This window comes from Cyprinus carpio, unplaced genomic scaffold (assembly GCF_018340385.1).
Source record: "Cyprinus carpio isolate SPL01 unplaced genomic scaffold, ASM1834038v1 S000006694, whole genome shotgun sequence".
Lineage (NCBI taxonomy): Eukaryota > Metazoa > Chordata > Actinopteri > Cypriniformes > Cyprinidae > Cyprinus > Cyprinus carpio.
This window is the reverse complement of record NW_024879306.1, coordinates 226003-246986: the sequence shown is the minus strand read 5'-3', so window position 1 is coordinate 246986 and position 20984 is coordinate 226003. Positions and strand designations below refer to the sequence as shown.

At 36.9% G+C, this 20984-nt stretch overlaps 1 protein-coding gene and 1 pseudogene across 1 annotated transcript; one reads left to right on the top strand and one right to left on the bottom strand.

Annotated features, from left to right (window-relative positions):
- Positions 1 to 219: 219 nt before the first annotated feature.
- Positions 220 to 5997, bottom strand: LOC109066224 (SUMO-interacting motif-containing protein 1-like). The gene is made up of 10 exons (XM_042755384.1): positions 5454 to 5997; positions 3388 to 4673; positions 2541 to 2791; positions 2315 to 2405; positions 2047 to 2210; positions 1859 to 1951; positions 1144 to 1275; positions 802 to 958; positions 619 to 703; positions 220 to 500 (listed from the first exon to the last, which is right to left on the bottom strand). Exons 2-10 carry the CDS (start codon positions 3490 to 3492, stop codon positions 277 to 279), a joined length of 1302 nt encoding a protein of 433 aa, XP_042611318.1. The 5' UTR covers positions 3493 to 4673; positions 5454 to 5997; the 3' UTR covers positions 220 to 276.
- Positions 5998 to 12371: 6374 nt separating this feature from the next.
- On the top strand, positions 12372 to 17890 carry LOC122144471 (annotated as a pseudogene).
- The last annotated feature ends 3094 nt before the right edge of the window (positions 17891 to 20984 follow it).

Here is a 20984-nt window from a genome sequence, read left to right as displayed (position 1 = left end):
TCTGCGACTGAAAAATAAAATAATGATATGAAATAGTAATATAAAAATACATTTATTTAAAAAAGGTATTATTAAAGGTTTAATGATGTCTGTTATATGTTCCTGTAGATGAGATGGATTTCAATGGGGAGAGCATAATAATAATAATAATAATAATAATAATAATAATAATAATAATAATTGTTCTTGGTTGGTTTGCATAGTAAACAAACACACAAATTGTATAAAAAATAAATTTATTTTAAAAACTGTCCAAACAAAGTTATTATAAAAGGTTTAATGACTTGTAGTAACACTGGACATGTCAGTCATGTGTTCTTGTAGTTGGGATAATAAATCCTGCATTTCCATGGAGAGAGCATGGCCGATATCGTTGGCTGCACGTGACAGGAAGATGTCCACTGCCTCTTGCACTTCCGAGCATTTCACTCGATCATTCGATTTCCAAATAGGAGCATGCCTCCTATCAAAACGCTTTGTGATGGGGAAGTGCAGATGACCTGAGGAACAAAGGTTGAAAGTAAGGTAGATTAAAAAAACTACAATGTTGGCTATATTTGATCACTTAAAATGTCTTATTTATTGGCTGAAAAAGCTGTGCTAGCACTGGTTTGTTACCTGTCACAACTTCTTCATAACTGAGCATCAGCATCCACAGAAGCTGAAGGAGTTCATCCCATTTTCTCCACTTCTCTGCTCCATCCTGGCACACCATGCAGGGAGAGCATGTGAGTTCAGCTGTTATGTAGAATAACAATGCAAAATGCTAATTTGTAATGAAATAGTGCAATGATCTTTTACAGAGGGGTCTGAGGCCAGTGTGGAGCTCTTAAAGTAGTGTAGCAGCAAGTTTAGAGACATGGGCAAGCCTGTCTTCTGAGAACAAGCCTCATCCAACAGCAGCTTCAACAACTTGCATTTCAGCAGCTTGCTATCCAAAGTTCTCAGCAACAAGAGTCTAGCACACACAATGAGAAAGAAAGCATAATTAGAAATGTACATAAATGCACTGCTATAATACAAAGAGCAGCAAAAACACTTCATTTAGAGAACATCCAATAAAGCTCTAATGATTGCAAAATGTAAATAGTGCAAGCACTGATTATACTGGTTCTCTGTGGGGGTTTTTTTTTGTTTGTTTGCCTTATCTGCCTGCAAGAATGCATTCTGCTAAGACAACTGAAGAGTTCTTCTGAGAGTTTGTCTGAACTGTAGTTGGGGTTCTTGTCCACTTCCAAGGCCAATGTTAACATCCTCTGAAGAGATAACACAATCCTGAAACAAAATAAAGTTAATGTATCTATCAACTGTTGTTGCACGGCAAAAATATATCACTGATAGAAATGTTATGCTATACTACCATTCAATGTTTGGGGTCGGTAAGATTTTTTTCATAAACTTGATCAAAAATACAGTAAAAATAGGAAGACTGTAAAATATTATTACCATTTTAAAACGTTTTCTATTTTAATATACTTGTAATGCAATTAATTTCTGTGATGGCAAAGCTGAATTTTCAGCAGTCACTCTTCAGTTTTACATGATCCATCAGAAATCATTCTAATATGCTGATCGAGAAACATTTTCTTATATATTATCAATCATGTAAGTAGTTTTGCCACTTAATATTTGTGTGGTAATGTGATATCCTTTTGTGGAGGGATTCTTTGATCAATAGAAAGAACAACATTCATTTAAAATAGAATTTTTTTGCAACATTAAAAGCATATATTTCTGTCACTTTTGATCAATTTAATGCATCATTGCTGAATAAAAGTATTAATAATTTTTTTTTTTTTTTAAATCTTACTGACCCTAAACTTTTGAACAATAGTGTAAAAAATATCACTTCATATACTTAAGATAGTTGTCCTCTTTCTTTGGATATTCCACATCTTTTGAGTGGTTCACTGACTCCTTAGCAGCATTCATAATCCAAACTATTATATCCCTAAGAACAAGAATAAAGTATTATGCCAAGCCAAAACCAATTGCAAATTTGGGGCTTAAATAAAAACAGCTCCAAAAATAGAGAATATAACTCACTTGACTTGCCCAATTGTTTCATTGCCACATGAAAGCATCTTCTTTGCAACAGAGTGAAGAAGACACTGAGACCTGAGTTTAAAATGAAAATCGTCTTCTAATACCTGCAACATATATTGCAGGAGCATGTACTGAACCTTCGTCCGCAACCTATTACCGTCATCCTTAAGACAGGAATAATGAAGCACAGAATGTTGAAGAAATAAAAGCATTACTTAACATTATACTTAATGCCATTTTTTATTATTTAAGTGTTAAATGTATATACCTGTTCTTTCATAACTGACTTCATCAGTTCCCAATCGCACGGCACCGTAGAAGCATCCACAGGATGGTACTTAACATATAAAAACAAACAACTTATAAAATAAACATGAATTGTATGTTTTACACATCATTTTTTGTTTACACTTGACTTTCTCATGAAAACTTAAATGTTCATACTCCCCATAACTGTTTTTAAACCAAGTAGTTGCAGCTGTGATCACACTCACCTCTGAGTCTTCATCAATAGGTTATAGGCCTCTATGACTAAAACATCAGGGCTTTGTGGGTTTAAGAAAATCCCCCTGAGCAGGTGTGTCGTAATATCCACTGGTGGGTAATACCGAGGCTGAATGAAGTCAGAAAGCAGCTGAAGAGTGCCTTCTGGGTAATTCTCCTCAATAGTGCTGTAGACTAAGCTAAGGCTCTGACGACATAGAGGCTCAGCGGGACCATAGTGTTCGTCTTCCTCATCGTCATCCTGTTAAAAACAGAAATTGACTGACTGACATCTATTTCGTATTGTAGGATATTCACAAATTCTCTGGCACATGTTCAGGTTGAGACCAAAGGGTTTGTCTTGCTGCAATTTTGGTCCTAAGGGCTGAGGTAAACACAAAAGTCTGTATGATTCATGTTAAAATGATGTATACACAGAGTACCAATATGAAAACAACCATATTATAAATATTGTCTATTAAACAGATACTCCACCCAAAAATGAAATACATCTGGCATGGTTTGAGGGTGAGTAAATATGACTTTCTTACTTCAGAAACCTGAAGAGTTTCAGAAAAAAATCATAAGTCCATATAGTCCATATAATGCATGTGTACAGGACCCCCAAAATATAATTTGAACTTTGAACTCATGTTTGCATGTTGTGAAACACAAGAAATTACTGTCCTCTGTGCTTTCACATCTCTTCTCACGTGGATTATTTTTCTAAAAAAACGTGTTTATGTTCATCTGAAGAAAAAAAAGTCATCTGTGACAGCATAAGTAGACGAAAGACTTTTGGAGTATCCCTTTAAATCTATCTATTAAAATATCAATGTGCACATCAAAATGTCTTACCATGTGTGGAACCATTCCACTCATGCACTGGCTAAATTTTCTGTACTGAGTCAGACAGATATGTTGTCTATCTTCTGAATTGTTTTCAGACACATCTGACTCCATATTATCCAGCACATTTTCTTCGTCGCTATCGCTGCTTGTGTCCCAAAGCCTGATGGGGGGCTTTCTGGGGATCCTGCATCTGAATCATTTCTCTTTTGCTCTGTTCTCTCTGGAAGATTGGGCGAGGAGGGCTGCGAAATGAGGAAGCTCAAGGAGCTACTTGGTGAGCTCAATATAAACAGATCAGGCGAATGTGCTGCTGTGTCACTGGCAAGAATCTCTGTGGAAGTGGGACTGTTGGGTTTACTCTGTTTAGACAAAAACTCAGGGCTCCAGGGAGGCGATGCCCTAGATGAGGTAGGTATGGAGGGGGACAAAGACTCAGGATGAACCTGATTATGTAGGTCCTCATTTTTGCCGTTATTCATTGTTTCACCGTCCTCTTTTAATGAAAGTGCATTGGACATTGATGCATTATGAGAAGCAGAAGGAAGCTCAGAGGTTTGAAATGACTGTTGACTGTTGCATGTTGTAAACGGATTATCATTATCTTCAGACTTAATGGATGAATCAGAGAATATATAAGCATCTACCTCACTCGGACAGTAATATGGACTGTCAATATTGTAAGGAGAGAGAAAACTGTCTTCCCATTTTTGTGATGAGTCAAGATTGTCTTCTTGGTCTGCTTCTATGCTGCCGACAGCTGGTGTACTAAGCTGTGTGTCTTTAGTGTTCTGCGATACATCTGCAACAGAGTTCTTTAATACCTCAGATTCACATTTGAATGGATTTTTGCTTTTATCACTGGGCCCACAATGTTCCAAAGACTTAACCCAGCTCAGCTGCTCAGATGACAAGCTTGAATTACAATTTGTGTCCTGATGCAAATAATCTTCTGTACTTTGGAGCACATCTGTGAGAGTGCTCTCCTGAATGAGTGACTTAGAGACAACAGACTGCATACTGCTTCCTATAAAACACACTGAATTAGCCACATCTTTGCCAATACAGGTTTGAGTTTTTGATTCTTGAGCTCTTCCAAAAGATGCCGGTGTTACATGCACTTTCTTGGCTCTGCTTTCTACTGATGGCAAAGTTGGCGATGGTTTCTGCACACCAACATCATCAGGAGGATCATCTTCACTTAGATCTATAACTTCTAGGGAGGAGCATGTATCTCTTTTTGAGCATCTTCGCCTTGGAGGGGTGAAGTTGTGGCCTGTGATATCGATGAGGACCTGAGACAAACAAATAACAAATAAAGTGGGAGAAACCAAAAGAAATACAATGAAAGATTGGTATTGACTTTTCTATGGTTTTACATTGTTTTACTTTTACATTTGTCCCACTTATTACACTGCTATGTGTCCAAATAAATAAATAGATAGATATTAAATACTGATTAAAGATTATATTATTTAAGTAGCTTACTTGAGAAACACTGGTTTCCCGGATGAGCGGTCAGTTAAACTCGACTGGCCAATATATATAAAATGCAGGTAAAATGCAATGTAATCTTCTAAACGCGCGTCTGTTAATTTATCGATAAACACTGCTTTGACATCAAAATAATTAAAATTAGATCTAAAATGAAATACGATAAACAAAACATGTATGTAACATACAATAAAATAATAATTTGTTTAATTTAATTATTTAAAATATATTTATTTAATTTTAAGTTTTGTTCTTGACGGTTGTTGTGTTCCGCAAACCGATGAAAAATCTATTTTAAAAAAAATTATAAATAACTCGAAATAACTTCACCTGTGCGCGTGCCAGCGTCTCCTGCAGCTAAGGTCCGTGCGTCATGTATAAAAAAGCAAAAACCACGTGCGGTTAGAAACAAGAGTGAGTTTACGCATCACTCTAAAACAAATATGCATTTTTGCATGTGGACACCACGTGAAAGTTCTCATGTTCTGCATAGAAACTGATAACGTGCAAACGGCTAAAAAAAATAAGCAAACCGTGATGTGGTACAGACAACTGCATAAAAAATAGTTGAATAAACTTACAGGTGTGACTGGGAGCAATTGTCCTCGAATGAACGGAACTGCGTCTTCTTTGTCATCATTATAACTGCTTATAACCTCTAAATCAGAGTCGTCGTCGTCGTCGCTGCCCGAGCTGAGACAAATAATATCCTCCATAATCCTGCCTCACCCTGTCCCAAAATTAATCATGTTTGTGCTGACAGAGCACAGTCTTGAACAACAACAAAAAAAGTTCGTCCAGCAGAGAACATTAATCGTGACGTTATTTGTTGTTTAGCTATTTCTTTCAAACAAGCCTCAATGAAAACAAATAATCACGGAGGTAAAAATCAATACGAGTTTCACATAGCTGGAAATGTTTTGGTTTCACTACTGTAGAATTGGACGAAGGAACTTCCGTAAGTGAAATGTTGTCGGTTTATGCGGAAGCGGATTTATGATTCAGAGAGATGCTTTATGCCTTGTCTGCGTCTGAATGATTTAGTTATGCAGCCATAGATTCCCGTTAAGTCAACATTACTGTTTATGAGCTTCGAACTCTACAGTTTGCAGTGCTATGTTGTAGGTCGGTCTGGTCGATGTATAGGTTTTTAGCTCAGTGGTAGAGCGCATGCTTTGCATAGGTTATGAGAGGCCCCGGGTTCAATCTCCGAAATTTCCATTTTTTCTTACACTTTATAGTTTTGTTTTGTTATATGACAGGCTATTGTCGAAGATCACGTAGATTTCTATATAATGCTGTCGATTAACATTTACATATTTATCAAAAGATTAATCAAAAAAATGGACCATCAAAAGCTATTTATTTTAAGAGCCAACAACGTTTTAAAGTACTGCCAAGTGTGTGTGTTGTGTATGGTTTACCAAGCCTGCTTTTATTTGTTAAAAAATAATATAAATATTAGTACAATACTGTGAAATATTACAATTTTAATAACTTTAAATAAAATATAATTTTCTTCCTTTCAGTTCTGAATTTTCAGCTTGATCTTCTTCTTCTTCCGCTCTTGAGTCTATAGAACCACTTGCAGGAAAGTTGTGAAATTTGGCACACTGATAAATGACAGTTTCAAGAATCCCATAGTCTCAGCCTCAGACATCATGCCTACGGACTGTTGGCTAAACGTCTGATGCATATGGGACACAAAAGTGGAAAACCTTTAAGAGTTTCGAAGTCGTCATCGGATTGGTTGAATTCTACAGGATTTCCGCGAGACGTGTGTGTTGCGTTATATAATGTTCCACCTGGAAACAAAGATACCTTGGCACCAACCACCCTCATGAAAGAAGCAAGTTTGTAGGGTTTACAAATTGTGATGACGAGCGCTTATCAGGATAAACTAAACACTGTAGTTTCAAAAGTTCCCGGCATAGAATCTTTTAAAAAACATCCCAGAGTTTTACACACTGGTCTGATATTGTGGCGACATTTCCATGCCCCAAAACGTGACGCTGAATGAAAAGAACTGTGATTGGTTGTTAGACATGTCGGTCAAATGGACTCATGGGCAGGCCTTGGCCAATGAAAGCTGCCATGGATTTCCAGACGGTCAGTCTGAAGGTCTGGCTACAGAAGACTACATTAACCATAGCAAATTGGGGGTCAAACTCAAACTCAGTTGCCACCGCTTATCCAAAGTTTCACTCATGTTTATGCTAATAACTTTTGAACCGTAAGGCACATAAGGGAAAACATTGTTTTTCCTCTGAAATCCTTGGCTCATGCCGAGTTTGAATGAACAATCGCAAGCTAACCGAAGTTTGCTCACTAAAAATTTTTCAAAAAAAAAACCTAACTAACCCCACCTAGACGGTTTGTCTGATTCTCACAAAAATCAAACCATATATTCAACATAACACTCCAAAAAAAAGCTAAGTAATTTAAGTTGATTCTTCAAACCATTCTCGAATAACGCGTGAACGAATTTGACGAAATGCACAGAAAAATGGATGTGAGGCAGTATCTCCGCAACAGTTTGGCATATTGAGACCAAACTTGCGGTGCATTCCAAACGGGTTATATCGCCCTCCAAAGGGCACTTCAGAGTGAAAACAATCATGACAGCCATATTGCAGGGTCGTTCCAAAAACAACCGAAGTGCTCAAAACTGGCCATTTTTTTGAAGGGTACAACTGATGGACACTTCGGGCTCCCATGATCCTTTGTGCAGTCTCTGTGCATGATGATGGCGCCTCTGTGTGGGGCATGTGATGATGACGCAGAAGGGCACTTCAACGAACAGGTGTTTGGTCCCCTACACCCTTCAACCCTGCAAAGCTCTTCACTCTGGAGGGTAAACCCATTGAAGGGATTAGGGCATAGGGACGAGCCCTTCTGAATGGAACGCAGGGTTGGTGTGTGTTATAACAAGCATGACCTGAGACTACCTGCAGTGTTTTTGGCACTGTGCCACCTAGTGGTCAGGAGATATGAAAAATTCATTTTTTTTTGCTTATAACTTCTGAATGGTTTGGCCAAAAATCACAAAACTGGTCTCTTTAGATTCGGTGAATCATTCTGATTTGAATGAAAACATAGATGTATCGTTACGGAACTTGGTATGGGTCATCAGCACGATGCCCTGAAGGAGCCTGAGAAGTTTACCTAGTGGTAAAATCAAATATTCACATGCTTATAACTTTGGGTGTGTTCGACTTATTTTCACGGGAGTTACCTTTTTAGACTTCTGAATCCTTGCCAAGTCCCATGATACCAAACATGCCAGGTTTTGCCTTATGGTTTGTGCAACGTTGCATTTTATCACTTAAAAAACTATAATTGAACAAAACATGAAATTGACATTGACTATAATAGATTATTATGATATAAAATGCTATATTTTATGAATGGATTGGTATACCATTACGAATCTTTTATGTACCATCGAGACCATGACCTGAAAGTACTCAAAAAGTTTTGAGACAGTGCCACCTTGTGGTCAAAAGTTATAATGAATTTTTTAAAAACATGCTAATAGCTTTCTGTGAATTTTGCCAACTGTAATGAGGACTGGTCTTAATATGTTCCTTGGGTCATGCTGAGAACAGTGATACCAATATTGCCCATATCAGCCAAACTTCCTCTCCGCTATTTTGATTTTTCTTTAAAAAAACCCCTACTTTTTCATACTCCTCCTAGAACCGTTGGTCCAATTTTCACCAAGATCTAATCATATCATCTTCAGACCATGCTGACAAAAAGCTATGGATTTTGTGTTGATAAAACCGTTTTCGCATACTACCGCAACGAATTTGAGGCATGATGCCAAAATGACACTTGAGGCTGTATCTCTGCAATGCTTTGGCATATTGACACCAAACTTTGTGTGTGCCATTGTCAACTCACGCGGAACACACCACATCGATTTGTTAACAGCGCCACCTATTGGTCAAACGTGATAAGCCAATAAATCATGTTACTTAAGTCATGTATTTATAATTTTTCAGCCGTTTTGACAACAACCATCCTAAAATGGCCTTCAATTACTCATTCCTGCAGTTTGGTCTGATGCTTGCTTCTGTAGTGCTAGGCCCTAATTGCTGATTAGAGCTATATTTTATTTGTTTGTTTGTTTGTTACTCCAGTCTTCATAAATCATTCTAATATGCTGATTTGCTGCTTAAGAAACCATTTTTTTTATTATTATTAGATCCATAGATTATCTGATGTTTGAATACAGTTGTGCTGCTCAACTCTTTTTTTTCAGGATTCTTTGATGAATAGAATGTTAAACTAAACAGTATGTTCTTAATGTCACTTTGATTAAGTAACTGTGTCTGTGGCCACTATTAATTTGTTTTAAAAACAAGTCTTACTGAGCCCATACTTTTAAACAGTGAAATAGAATACTTTTCTCTAAACAGAATTGCAGGATGAGTGGGACTCACTGGGCCGGGAGTCTATCTTTTGTGGTATTAGTCAGAGGTGACCATAGTAAGAAATTCCCGTGCCGTTCCTCAGTGAGAGCAACGTTGAGGTTCCCATGTCTTGGGTGCACAATGAATATCTGTATTGTGGAGTTCTTCTTAAGGCATCTCAGTTGTCTTTGGAGACAAGGAAGTTCTTGAGATTATGGTCTTTTGTGGCTCTTGATCGCTCTCTTTTGAACACACACTTCCATTCACATATAAACTTCCTGCCTTGTGAATCTTTCTAAAAATACATTGAACACATACGTGCCCCTCTAGGCCGCACACTTAGACCTGCAGGTCAAAATCATTAGCAGCGAGCAGAACAAGGCACATAATACATCCTTTGCTCATACTGCACTCTCTCTCTCTCTATCTCTCTCTCTCACTCTGTTGTTTTGAAAGTTTTTTTTGGCCAGTTTGCAGTTCTCTTTGACAGGTTATACACTAAGAGATGTTTACCAGATCAGGAGGTCAAGTTATACTATAAAGCATTCAGCACACGCCTCCTTTGCCCTTGTAAGTATGCTTTTCCAATCCAGCTACTCCATTGGGGACTCCCTTACAGTATTATCCAGCAAAAAAGACAGATAGCCCCATCTGGAAATGTGGTTTCTCTCTCTTGCTTTTTTTTTTTTTTTTTTTTTGTCACAATACAAGTTTGAACAAGTTAACCACTGCACAGAAATCACAGGTTTTCATTAATTTTATAATGTGCCAACAAACTTTTACATTTTTTAAATACAGAAATTGACAACAAAGAAGGTGTATATCCTAAATATTATATGTCATAGGACCAAATAGCAACAATGCATTTAGCTAGATCTGTTCCAATCTTCGTTTGTAATTATTTATTTTTTTAATCCTTTCGTTAAAAAGGATTTAATCCCAATATATCCACACTAGCACAAGCCCAAAGATAAAGTGAAACCCCTAATCCGGCAGTTGACTGAGATCTCACATTAAAGGATGCATACTGTATATAAATATGTAAATGTTCTTGTACTATGTTTAGAATCACTTTAGTGTTTCATCTGTTATTTAAATCTATGTAAGTCATTTGAATATGAAGTATATGAAATTTGATAAAGAGTGGGATGGACATGTGCAACTAAGCATGTATCTAAATCTCCTCGCTGGATATAAAGAGGCTTTTTCAACACTGGTATCTTCCAAGCACAGAGAGAGAGAGGTGAGCAAAATGCCCGATGCACTTAGCAAGCGAAGGGTGGGTGGGTTACATTATTGAGGGGGTATTAGGAGTCCATTGTGTGAGTGCAGAGGCAGAAAGGGGCAGGGAGGGGTCCAGTTGAGGAGATGAGAGAATACCCAACATCTGTTCAGGAACAGAGAAGGAGGGCAACGGGACAGAGCAGGCGAGAGCAAAGAGGAAAGACGTTGTGAAGGTAAGCATGCCCCATTTCATTATGTTTTGAATAAGATCATTCATTGCTTTAACTTCATCTTGGCATAAAAATGTTTTCTGTTTTCTTTGCAAAAAGTTTGCTTTGTTGTTGTATGACTATCTTGAGCTTATCAGTGTGGGAGAAGATTAAAATGATTCTGGATCCTTTGGTTTGTCTTAAACATCTTTAACATGTTAACAGTCATTACCTGCATCAATTAAATTTGAAAAAGTCTGAAAACTGTTTAACTAGAAGCACAAGAACTGATGTTTATTTCTTTCTTGTCACTTAGTCTACATTATAGTACATCATGTGATAATTTGTAAATGATAACAATGAATGATAAAGCTTTATAATGTACAGAATGCAGAGTATATAATTTGTCTATATAGTGTTTTAAAGCATTATGTAAATTCTAGACATATCCTGAAATTTAGAGTATAGAGCACAGTCTTGAGAACATGACTTCAGAGGACATGTAAACAGAGCAAGACAAACCAAGTTGATATTGAACAAACATGAAATTAAATGATGACACTAAAAACACAACTTACTTACTTACTTACATTTTTACAACAGCAGTTCATTTAATATACTGTTATTAATACTACTAATAAAAAAATGCTTAATTATAATTATTAATTTTATTGTTTTAAAATAATTTGGTTTTAATTTAATTTGCTGTGTGTTTGACATAAATTTGACATAAATTCCACACATCTGGAACTGTCAGATATTCTGGGATGTTGACTGAATTGCATATCATAAATGGCATGCCGATGCATTAGGTTATTACATTTATTGACCGTCACATTTATGCAGATTCTCCCCTACTGTCTTTCTGTGACTGGGTCAATGTCTCATCTCTCAGACACTAATAAATCCATACATATTTGCATGCATACTACGTGTCTCTTCCCCTTTTTCCCGTCAGTCTCTCTCCCTTTCGTATACGGTCCTCTGTCTTTTTGTCCGTCTGATACTGGCAGTGTTTTCCTTTTAATTCCATTATTCCATAACTCTTATTTTCACATGCCCCATTCCCCCCATCTCTCCTCCTCGGACTTACTCGTACAGCCCGCCATCTCCCACATTTCTTTAAGATGAAATGACACATGCTAATTTAATTAAAGCCTCACTTCCCAGTCACATCTGGGGTATTGTACCCTTTTCCTTTAAAATGAAAAACACATAAAAACCTCTGTAGCCTCTTCCTCCTTTTCTCTTTGATACTAGCCACATCTGCAATTCAGTCATGCAGCATTACAATCAAAGCAATCAGCAGTTGTAGTGAAGTAAATTTATTTTAGGACCGAAAGAGGTCCTAACTTTTGATTAGATTGCACTACAGATTTATATTTATCATCTTATATAAAGTTTTTTTAGAATACTATAGAACACAATCTTGTATAAATCCATTAAATGACCCCCAAAACTCTGCATTTACAGTGCTGGCATCAATCCTACTATTCCTCAACACAAGAGAGGCCACCATCTCTGATTCAGCAAAGATGACATCATTGAAATCACTTGACTAAGGAGGACATGAGATTTGCATATCTATTCAACAGAATTGGTTTCATAGTTCTACTATTCAAAGCATATGATGTATAAACATCTCAGTATGATGGCGATGTTTTGGACAGTAGTTGTCTTCTACAGGTGTGGACCTATAATGGAAGTTTATGGAAAATTGCTTGATAAAGATTACCCTCCCAACCACTTTGGCGAGCACAGTTTATGTCTACTGCTTTACCCACTGTGTTGCCCACAGAAGATGAGAGCATCAAACTTGTGGTGAGAATGTGTTGGAAGTTTTACATGATTTACAGTTTCACCTGCAGTTGGAAAAAGATTTTTCAGTGTTGTAGTCTTATATTAAAAGTCAACATGAAATTTATCCTATAATGCTTCTTATTGTGTATGATTCATTTGTGCACATTTTTTCACATTAGTTTAGTTTTTTTAGTAAAAAAGTTTGTTTAAAAAGATTGTAATCTGTTCTTTTATATATCATGAATTTTGTTTATCATTTACAAATGCATTACATAATTTACCAACAATTATCATAAAATGCTTAGAAATGCTAAAAGATTTTTTTAATGTTTTTGAGAGAAAAGTTTCTCTATGCTTACCAAGGCTGCATTTATTTGATAAATAATCGAGCATATTTTTAAAATTTATTATGCTAATGGAAAAGCTGAATATGCTATTTGGTGTTTTTTTATATTATAAGTGTTGAAACGTTGAACAGTTGTGCTGGTTAATAATAATGTGGAAATGGTCATATTTTAATGAATAGAAAGTTGACAAAAATCAGCATTCATTTGATCGTTCAAATGCATCCTTGCTGAATAAAGTATTAATTTCTCTTTTAAAAAATTTCAATGGTGGTGTATTTGAATATTTATGGTTTCATTATTGTTTCTGTTGGCAGGATTGGCTCACAAAGTATGGATATCTCCCGCCCCCTGATCCCTCTACAGGTCAGTTACAGGCCTGGACAGCTGTCACTCAAGCAGTGAAGAAAATGCAGAGGTTTGCTGGTTTGAATGATACAGGAGTGTTAGGTATGAAAAACAGTATGTCCCCCACGATGGTTTTTTAAATCTCAATCTTATTTCATAATCTTCTATTGTACCTTCATCTTCACCCTTGCCTTCCTCTCACAGATGAAAGAGACAGTTCAACTGATGCAGACCCCCCGGTGTTCACTTCCAGACGATGATGACCAAACCATTCAGACATCAACACTACACAGTGATATGCAAAATCAAAGGATGAAAAGAGCAGTTTCTACCGGGACAAGAAGAAATATCAACTGGAGGTTAGCCTGATTTATTTTACCAGTTGTGTTTTTTTTTGCCTGTTTTTTTCCATCCTGCTTTCACTTACTTGATGTACAGCATCACAGCAAAGTAAAATATAAAAAAAAAAACACCTCAGCAAATGTATCTTGGTCTATTATTCTTTGTTTTTTTCTCAGGCTGCGTTCTTACCCGGCGTCCTCTCAAACTGTCCCCGTGAAATGATTCGCTCCCTTGTGTACTATGCACTCAGAGTGTGGGCCGATCCAACTTTACTTGAGTTCCATGAGGTTGTGGTTACTTTTTAATACTCAGTGTTCCTGAATACATTTGTGTTCATGTAAGTTCATAGAGTACTATGTGTTGAAACTATTTCAAATAGGTGCGAGGACCAGAGGGGGCAGATCTCCAAATAGATTTTTTTGCACGGTCCCCCATGGAGACGGATTATCCCTTTGATGGAGCAGGTGGATCTGTTGGTCATGCGCCTTCTTTCCCATCAGATCCAGGCAGAGCAGGTGGAGTTCACTTGGATGCAGAGGAGGAATGGGCATTCAGACAACCAGGTAATTCTGCAAAACAATCAAAGGTAAGGAATAATGCACAAAGCCAAAGTAAAAGCCAACAGGACAGTAAAGTCCAATAATGTTCATCTTATGAACAAGATATAAAAAACACACATTATTTTTTTAGCAAGTGAATTTAAGTTTTACAAAATTATAATGTACAGTATGAAATAAAAATATTCATTCTGAGATTTGCTAACCCTCGATTAAAATTATTAAATATGTTTTTTGTTTTAAAGATTAGCTTTACCATCATCTAACGTAGGGGTCGGCAACCTACGGCACGTCGCGCAATAGGGAAAACTGCGTACTGATGTACATTTTGAGGTAATAACTTATCCTTCGTCAAACAGCCTGTTAGAAGCTGTAAACACTATTAAAGTGTGAGAATTAACTTGCGCTAGTCAACGGATGCGCGCTGCGACCCGCTGCACATACTATAGTATGTAAGTATTTTTCTCTGAAAAGCGAGGTGTGCTGTGATTGGCCAGCTATCCAGCGCGTTGTGATAACTTTACAGATCTTCTTTATTCACCAAGAGCTCCAAAGAGAAAGGAAAACTTGAAATCGCATATGACCCCTTTAATCTTTATTGTTTAAAATATGAAATTATAGCTGAAAATATATAATAGTTTATTGAAGCTTTAGACAAAATGCATCTTTAAAAAATGTTCTAAAAATTATTTTTATTATTATTATTATTATTATTTTTTTTTTTGGTGTTGAGGCTATCATATTCTATACATCAGACTTTGTTGGCTCTTATATAGTATGATATAAGGAAAATAATGAGCTCATTCTAATTCAGAGGCCCACACTGAAGAAAAAAATATTTTGAGCAGTTGCTTATATTTTCATAGCCAATGAGATCTTTATAACAGACTACTAAAAAAATTCATATAAATATCATTTATCACACTGTATCTCCCATTAATATGTTTTAGTAAGATTTAAATGCTCATGCAGTTTTATGGTCAGAGATCTACAGTATTTATTTTTGTGGGTAAAACATAATGCAATGCAATACAATGATGAATGAGAAATTCCTCAAAAGCCTGGTGTATCATATCTGATACATTTTAACATGATTTTTTTTATATATAGATATAATATTATATAGCTTTTTTATATACGTATAGATAGAAGTTGCTTTAGTCCAGTAAGGTTAATTTTGCAAAATTATAAACAATATAAAAGGTTTTATTACTTTTACTTTACTTTATAAAAATCAGAAAAGACTTCATAGCAAAAAAAAGACATGTTCTGAAGGTAGATGTTACTGAAAAGCCTTTTACGTAATTTTTTTTTTTTATATAAATTATCAATCAGATGACAGAAGATAACATTTTTCAGCAAAATTTTGACTATGTTGATAATTTAGAGGCTTCAGATATTTACTTATCAAATATGATACAGGAGACCTTTAGGCTAATAGGGTTAAGTATTCAGTATCAGCTCATATATATATATATTTATATATATATATATATATATATATATATATATATATATATATATATATATATATAGCCAGTATTGATAACTAAATTCAAGTCGTGCAACATTTATACACAGCAACGGGAGGGCACAGATCTGTTCACGGTACTGGTGCATGAGCTTGGTCACGCCCTCGGACTAACCCATTCATCAGCACGCCAATCTGTAATGCGTCCATACTACCAGGGGCCTCTAGGAGACCCATTACACTTCAGCCTTGGACATCATGACCTTCAACACATCACAGCCCTTTATGGTAAACTGTCATTAAACATCTGGTTTGGTATATCTGTTTGGCAATTATAGCTCATAAAAACTCAAAGTATATATTCTGCATGTGTCTCTGTTTATGAACTTCAGGTAAGAGAGGGGTAAACCATGTTCCAACGGACAGACCTCTTGTGAAGGAAACTCAATCGCGTCACCGGGCATGGAGGAATACACAAGCTCACACACACATGTACCGGCATGCTCACAGTCATTTGCATAGGTAAGAAAGAATCAGTTAAACCTTTTGAATTGAACATTAAATCAAAACCCATGATTATATACAGTCATGGCCAAAAGTTTTGGCCAGTGACATAAAATTTGTGTTTTGCAAAGTTTTGTTAACATGAACACAATGATGTGCTGGAAGTGCTTCTTCCCTCCTTTTATAGCAATCAGTCTGCTCTAACAATCTAAATAGTATGATAGTGGATTTTACATGACTAGTACTCATTCCACACTTTTCACATGTGCTTGCTGATTGATTATAGTCAATTAATGTTAGCCTGTCATTTTGTGTCAGGATCAAAAAAACAGTGAAATTTGTTTTTTAGTGAAAAGTTAGTTTTTTGGCCAATGGAGCTTTTAACAATAATTTAAAATGCATCTGATCACTCTACACAATAATCTAAAAACAGTGTTGAAGGAACACCACAATAAACTTAAGCAGCTAACTTTGCAAAACACAAAATTTATGTCACAAAACTTTAAGCCATGACTGTACACTAATTCTTCAGTAATATGCTCGAATACCACTACATATAACAGATTTTTTAAACACTAGGAGAGGTAACTGGAGAAAAACTAAATGATCAAATTACCAAGTATCACACACTACCAGACTTTTCAATTAGTGTGTAAACTCAAGCAGAAACATGAGCCTCATTGATAGGAGGCACATGACAATACAATAAGTGTTTATATAATATGGGCTAAATATTTGATATTTGAAATCTGTCAGCTCTGACTGCCCATAATCTGTAGACAGGCTCTGATTTTTTTTTGTCGGCAACAAGTATTGACTAGACTGCAAATATGAGGAAATATGTGACTAAGAGTCATGTGGTGTATTCATGCTTTAACTTGTAAATACATCAGATTGTAGAAAAACTGGTTCAGGCTGACTTTAAACGGCAAAAGATGTTTAAAGGGATTAGTTCACCCCAACAACTGTAAATTATGTAATTATATTAAAGAATGCTGGTAACCAAATAGTGGCCAAAAGCCATTGACTTCCCAAGTATTTTTTTTTCCATACAGTGGGAAGTCAGGGGCTACCGGCTACCAATATTCTTCAAAATATCTTCTTTTATGTTCAACTCATACAGGTTAAGAACAACGTGAGAGCAAGTAAATAATGACAGAATTTTCATTTTGGGGTAAACTATACCTTTAAATATTCAAAGTCATGTTTCTTAGTTTGCTAAAATGTTTCAATGTATTTTAATTAAGAGAAAAATAATTTTAACGAAATGTCTCTCTTTGTCTCAAGTTCTGTGGATCGCTGTAACAACCAGTTTTTGATGCAGTTTGCCAAGATTCGAGGAGAGATCTTCTTCTTCAAAGGTAGATACTTGTAGCTTGAACTGATTTAGGAGTTATTTGATATATTAACAAAAACACTTCCTCGACTTGTAGTGTTGTCATCTTCATAGTCCTTCTGTTATTGGTATACAACACTCTTTATCCATCCAGCCAGTGTCACCACAGTACAAACTATTTATTTATAATTCTCCTACTTTTTATGTCTCTCTTGCCTCCCTTTCCTCATGCATTTTGCAGGGCAGAACATGTGGAGAGTGAGCCGAGGTGGTCTGGTGTCAGTCAGGGCTGTTCCTGTACAGAGACTTTGGTCAGCTCTTCCTTCTTCACTGCCTCCACTGCGAGCGGTTATGGAAAGACACACAGATCATGCCATCATCTTTATCAGTGGTCAGTTTCCCAGCACAATCACTTCACAAAGCGCCACATTCATGATGGATTCCAATTGTGCACCACAATTTTGAGAGGTCATTTATGTAATATAAAGAGATTTTATTTTACTTGGCCACAATACATAGAATAAAAATAGGGCAGAGGCTAAGTGTAAATTTTTGTAAATAGCAGTGGTGTGAAGAGTAGCTACAGTATCTGTAAAAGTACAGACAGTGAAAATTACTCCAAGTTTAAAAAGTCACCAATTCCAAAGCAACTTGTAGTAAAAGTCTGATTTTACAGTACTTAAGTATTTTTACTTATATTAAATATAGGCACTCATAAATGCACTATCAAAGAGACATGCCAGTGAAAAACAAGAAAAAGTTGAGAAGTATCACTTCTTTTGTAGCAGAAATAGTACTGCTGCAGAAAAGCAAAGCTAGGTGCCATGCAAAATGTAATGTGTAATTGCAACACTCATTACAAATTGTAGTGAAGTAAAAAGTACAGATGCGTTATTCAAAATGTAGTAAGTAAAAGTTGGCTAATACTTGATACTCAGATAAAACTACCTAGTGAGTATACAAAAAGATACTCAAGTACCAGTAATTAATTACATTTATTCAAATATTTTACACCTCCGTTAAATAGTGTGTAAGTAAAATACAAAATTGTAAATAGTAGTGAGATGCTATTTTGAATTTAGTGTATTGAATGCTATTCATGCTTAAAGGCAGAATCCTATTTGCCACCATAATGTAATGGGTATTCTACTTATACAAAACAGCATTGCAGTATACACAGTCACAAATATTCAGGTGTAATTCTTTATATTTATTTATCATAATCCATATATGAGTGCTGCCCTATTGAGACCTTTAGTAATTTTTTTTATGTAATACTACATAATAATTCAGTACATTATATATAGCGCTTTTCTTCTTTTTCTATAGCACTCAAAGTTGCTCTACATTGTGGAGGATATTATCTCGATTCCTTCCACAACCTAGTGTTTCGCATGCTAGCCACCTGCGATGATTGACTGAGGCGGGGCAGCCCCATAGGTGCGTCCCCACGGAAAGACCCCGCACACCCCCGCATTATGGTGGAGAGGAGACAGAGCGTGGATGAAGCCAAATCAGTAAAATATTGGTGGATTGTTAGGAAAGGCACGTTATGGTATCAGAGGACCAATGGGATGTCAGTTGGCAGGTTGCCCGACGGTCACACCTCTACTTCTTTGGCAAAAGGAACCAATGCTGGGAGTTTCAATGACCCACAGAGTGCAGGATCTACGGTACTTAACAGGTCTCTGCCCGAAGGATGGTTTTTCTTTTTGACCGTATAGGTGTCCCCATCACTATCCTGGGATGTTATGGACCCCCAACACACGACCACAGGGTGAGCACCCCCTGCTGGTCATCACTTACACCTGGTCTTGCCAATCAGTGGCAAGCCGCACCCTGCGAACCTGGTTTCGTGTACCCATGGATGTGTCGTGTACCGCATGCCAGTGTAAGCTGACCCGGGTCGCGCATCCCTGCTTAGCTTCAGTGTTCAACCAGTCTTGGTGATGCAAAGTCCTCCGTATGCAGCCTCTTGAGTGGTCTCGGGTGTGCCTATGGCCGTTACGCTTAGTACATAGAAATCCTTACGCCTCCATCGTCACACAGGTTTCCTGTTATCCAGATGGGTTTCTCTTGTTGGTCCTGGTGGCAGAGCTAGAGTACACGCGCCTTTGTCCAGACAAAATAAGTTTTAGTTTTGTAATCGTAGGTATAGACAACGGCGATGCTAAATAACATTACTTATATTTTTACAGAAAACAACATTTTCATATCATTTCTTACATACCTGCGATTTTCTATGTGCCCATGGCCTTGAACACCACTCTACTTAAAGGCCAACTACCAACCTCTATGTGCAGGTTCCCAGGGTTATGTTCTGTTCACAAGGAGCTTTCTCTCCAAGCGCGGGTTTTTTCCCTCAGTCACTCTGTCTACTCTGGCTCCTGAGGACTCCAGCCGGAGGGTTGCACGTATATGTCAACTGGGGACCACATCAGGTTGTGGTGGTGTGGGGGTCTGTGAAGGGAGAGGCTGGTGGGCACGGAGAGGGACCGTCGCAAACGTCGAGAGAGCGTATTCAAAGATGGAGTGAATGAATCATCCAAATAGAATGCCGATGAGAGAGATGCGCCTCGAGAGCGTTAAAGGTGTCGTCTTCAAAAACCATTAGTTTAAACCCCAAATAATACAATACTACTCGCATTGCTGGGAATGTATGTGTTGGCACTGTTTTATTGAAGAGGGGTTATGCTGGTTTATTTTAAAAAAACATGTCCTTTCATATATCAATCAGTTCAACCTACCTTTTCAAACGGCAACTCCTACTGGAATTTGACTCACCACCCAGGTTCCAGCCTGAAGAAGGCTATTTCCTCGGCTTCGGCCACTGATTGTTGGACTGCCCTTCAGCGATCCTTTTCATCTTACAAGCTCCTGATGACATCTCTTTTAGATCTCTCACGACTTATGGTCACCACTATTCACCGATAGGAACTTTCGCTGACGCAGCCAAAGGGCAAAAATAATCAACAACAGTATCAGGCACAAAGCCAAAACACGAAAGGGGATAAAGCCTTATCGCTGGGACTGTGTCACCAGTCTAAACAGTGCAGTGACTCAAAGTGGGCCTATTTTACTACTGCCCCATTTTATTTCTGATTCTGGGACTTGTTATATCATGCACTTTAATTTTGCAATAACTAAACCCATAATTTCCACAATAACTTTTCCCTTGACTTTCAATCTCTGACCAAAGGAAGTACTAAAAATCGTTTGGTAACGTGTAGATTTCTAACAATCATTAAACTTTAATGATTTTACCGAGTTTCACAGAGTCTGTCCCCCGCCTCACTAAAGAATTGACGGCAAATAATATTGTACTAGAGTTTAAAAGTATAACGATATATACATGTAGTATTTTTGATTCTGAAGGATGTACAGAGCAAATGTCATAAAAGACTCTGACCATAAAATGTCACTAAAAAATTATCCAGAGGGTTTCAAAATGTGATTTATATGTATCATACATTCCCCTTATTACAAAATAGTTTGAGAATTTAGATTAATCATGAAGGGGCATCCAAAAATGGACTGCTTGTCATACACTTGGAAAATA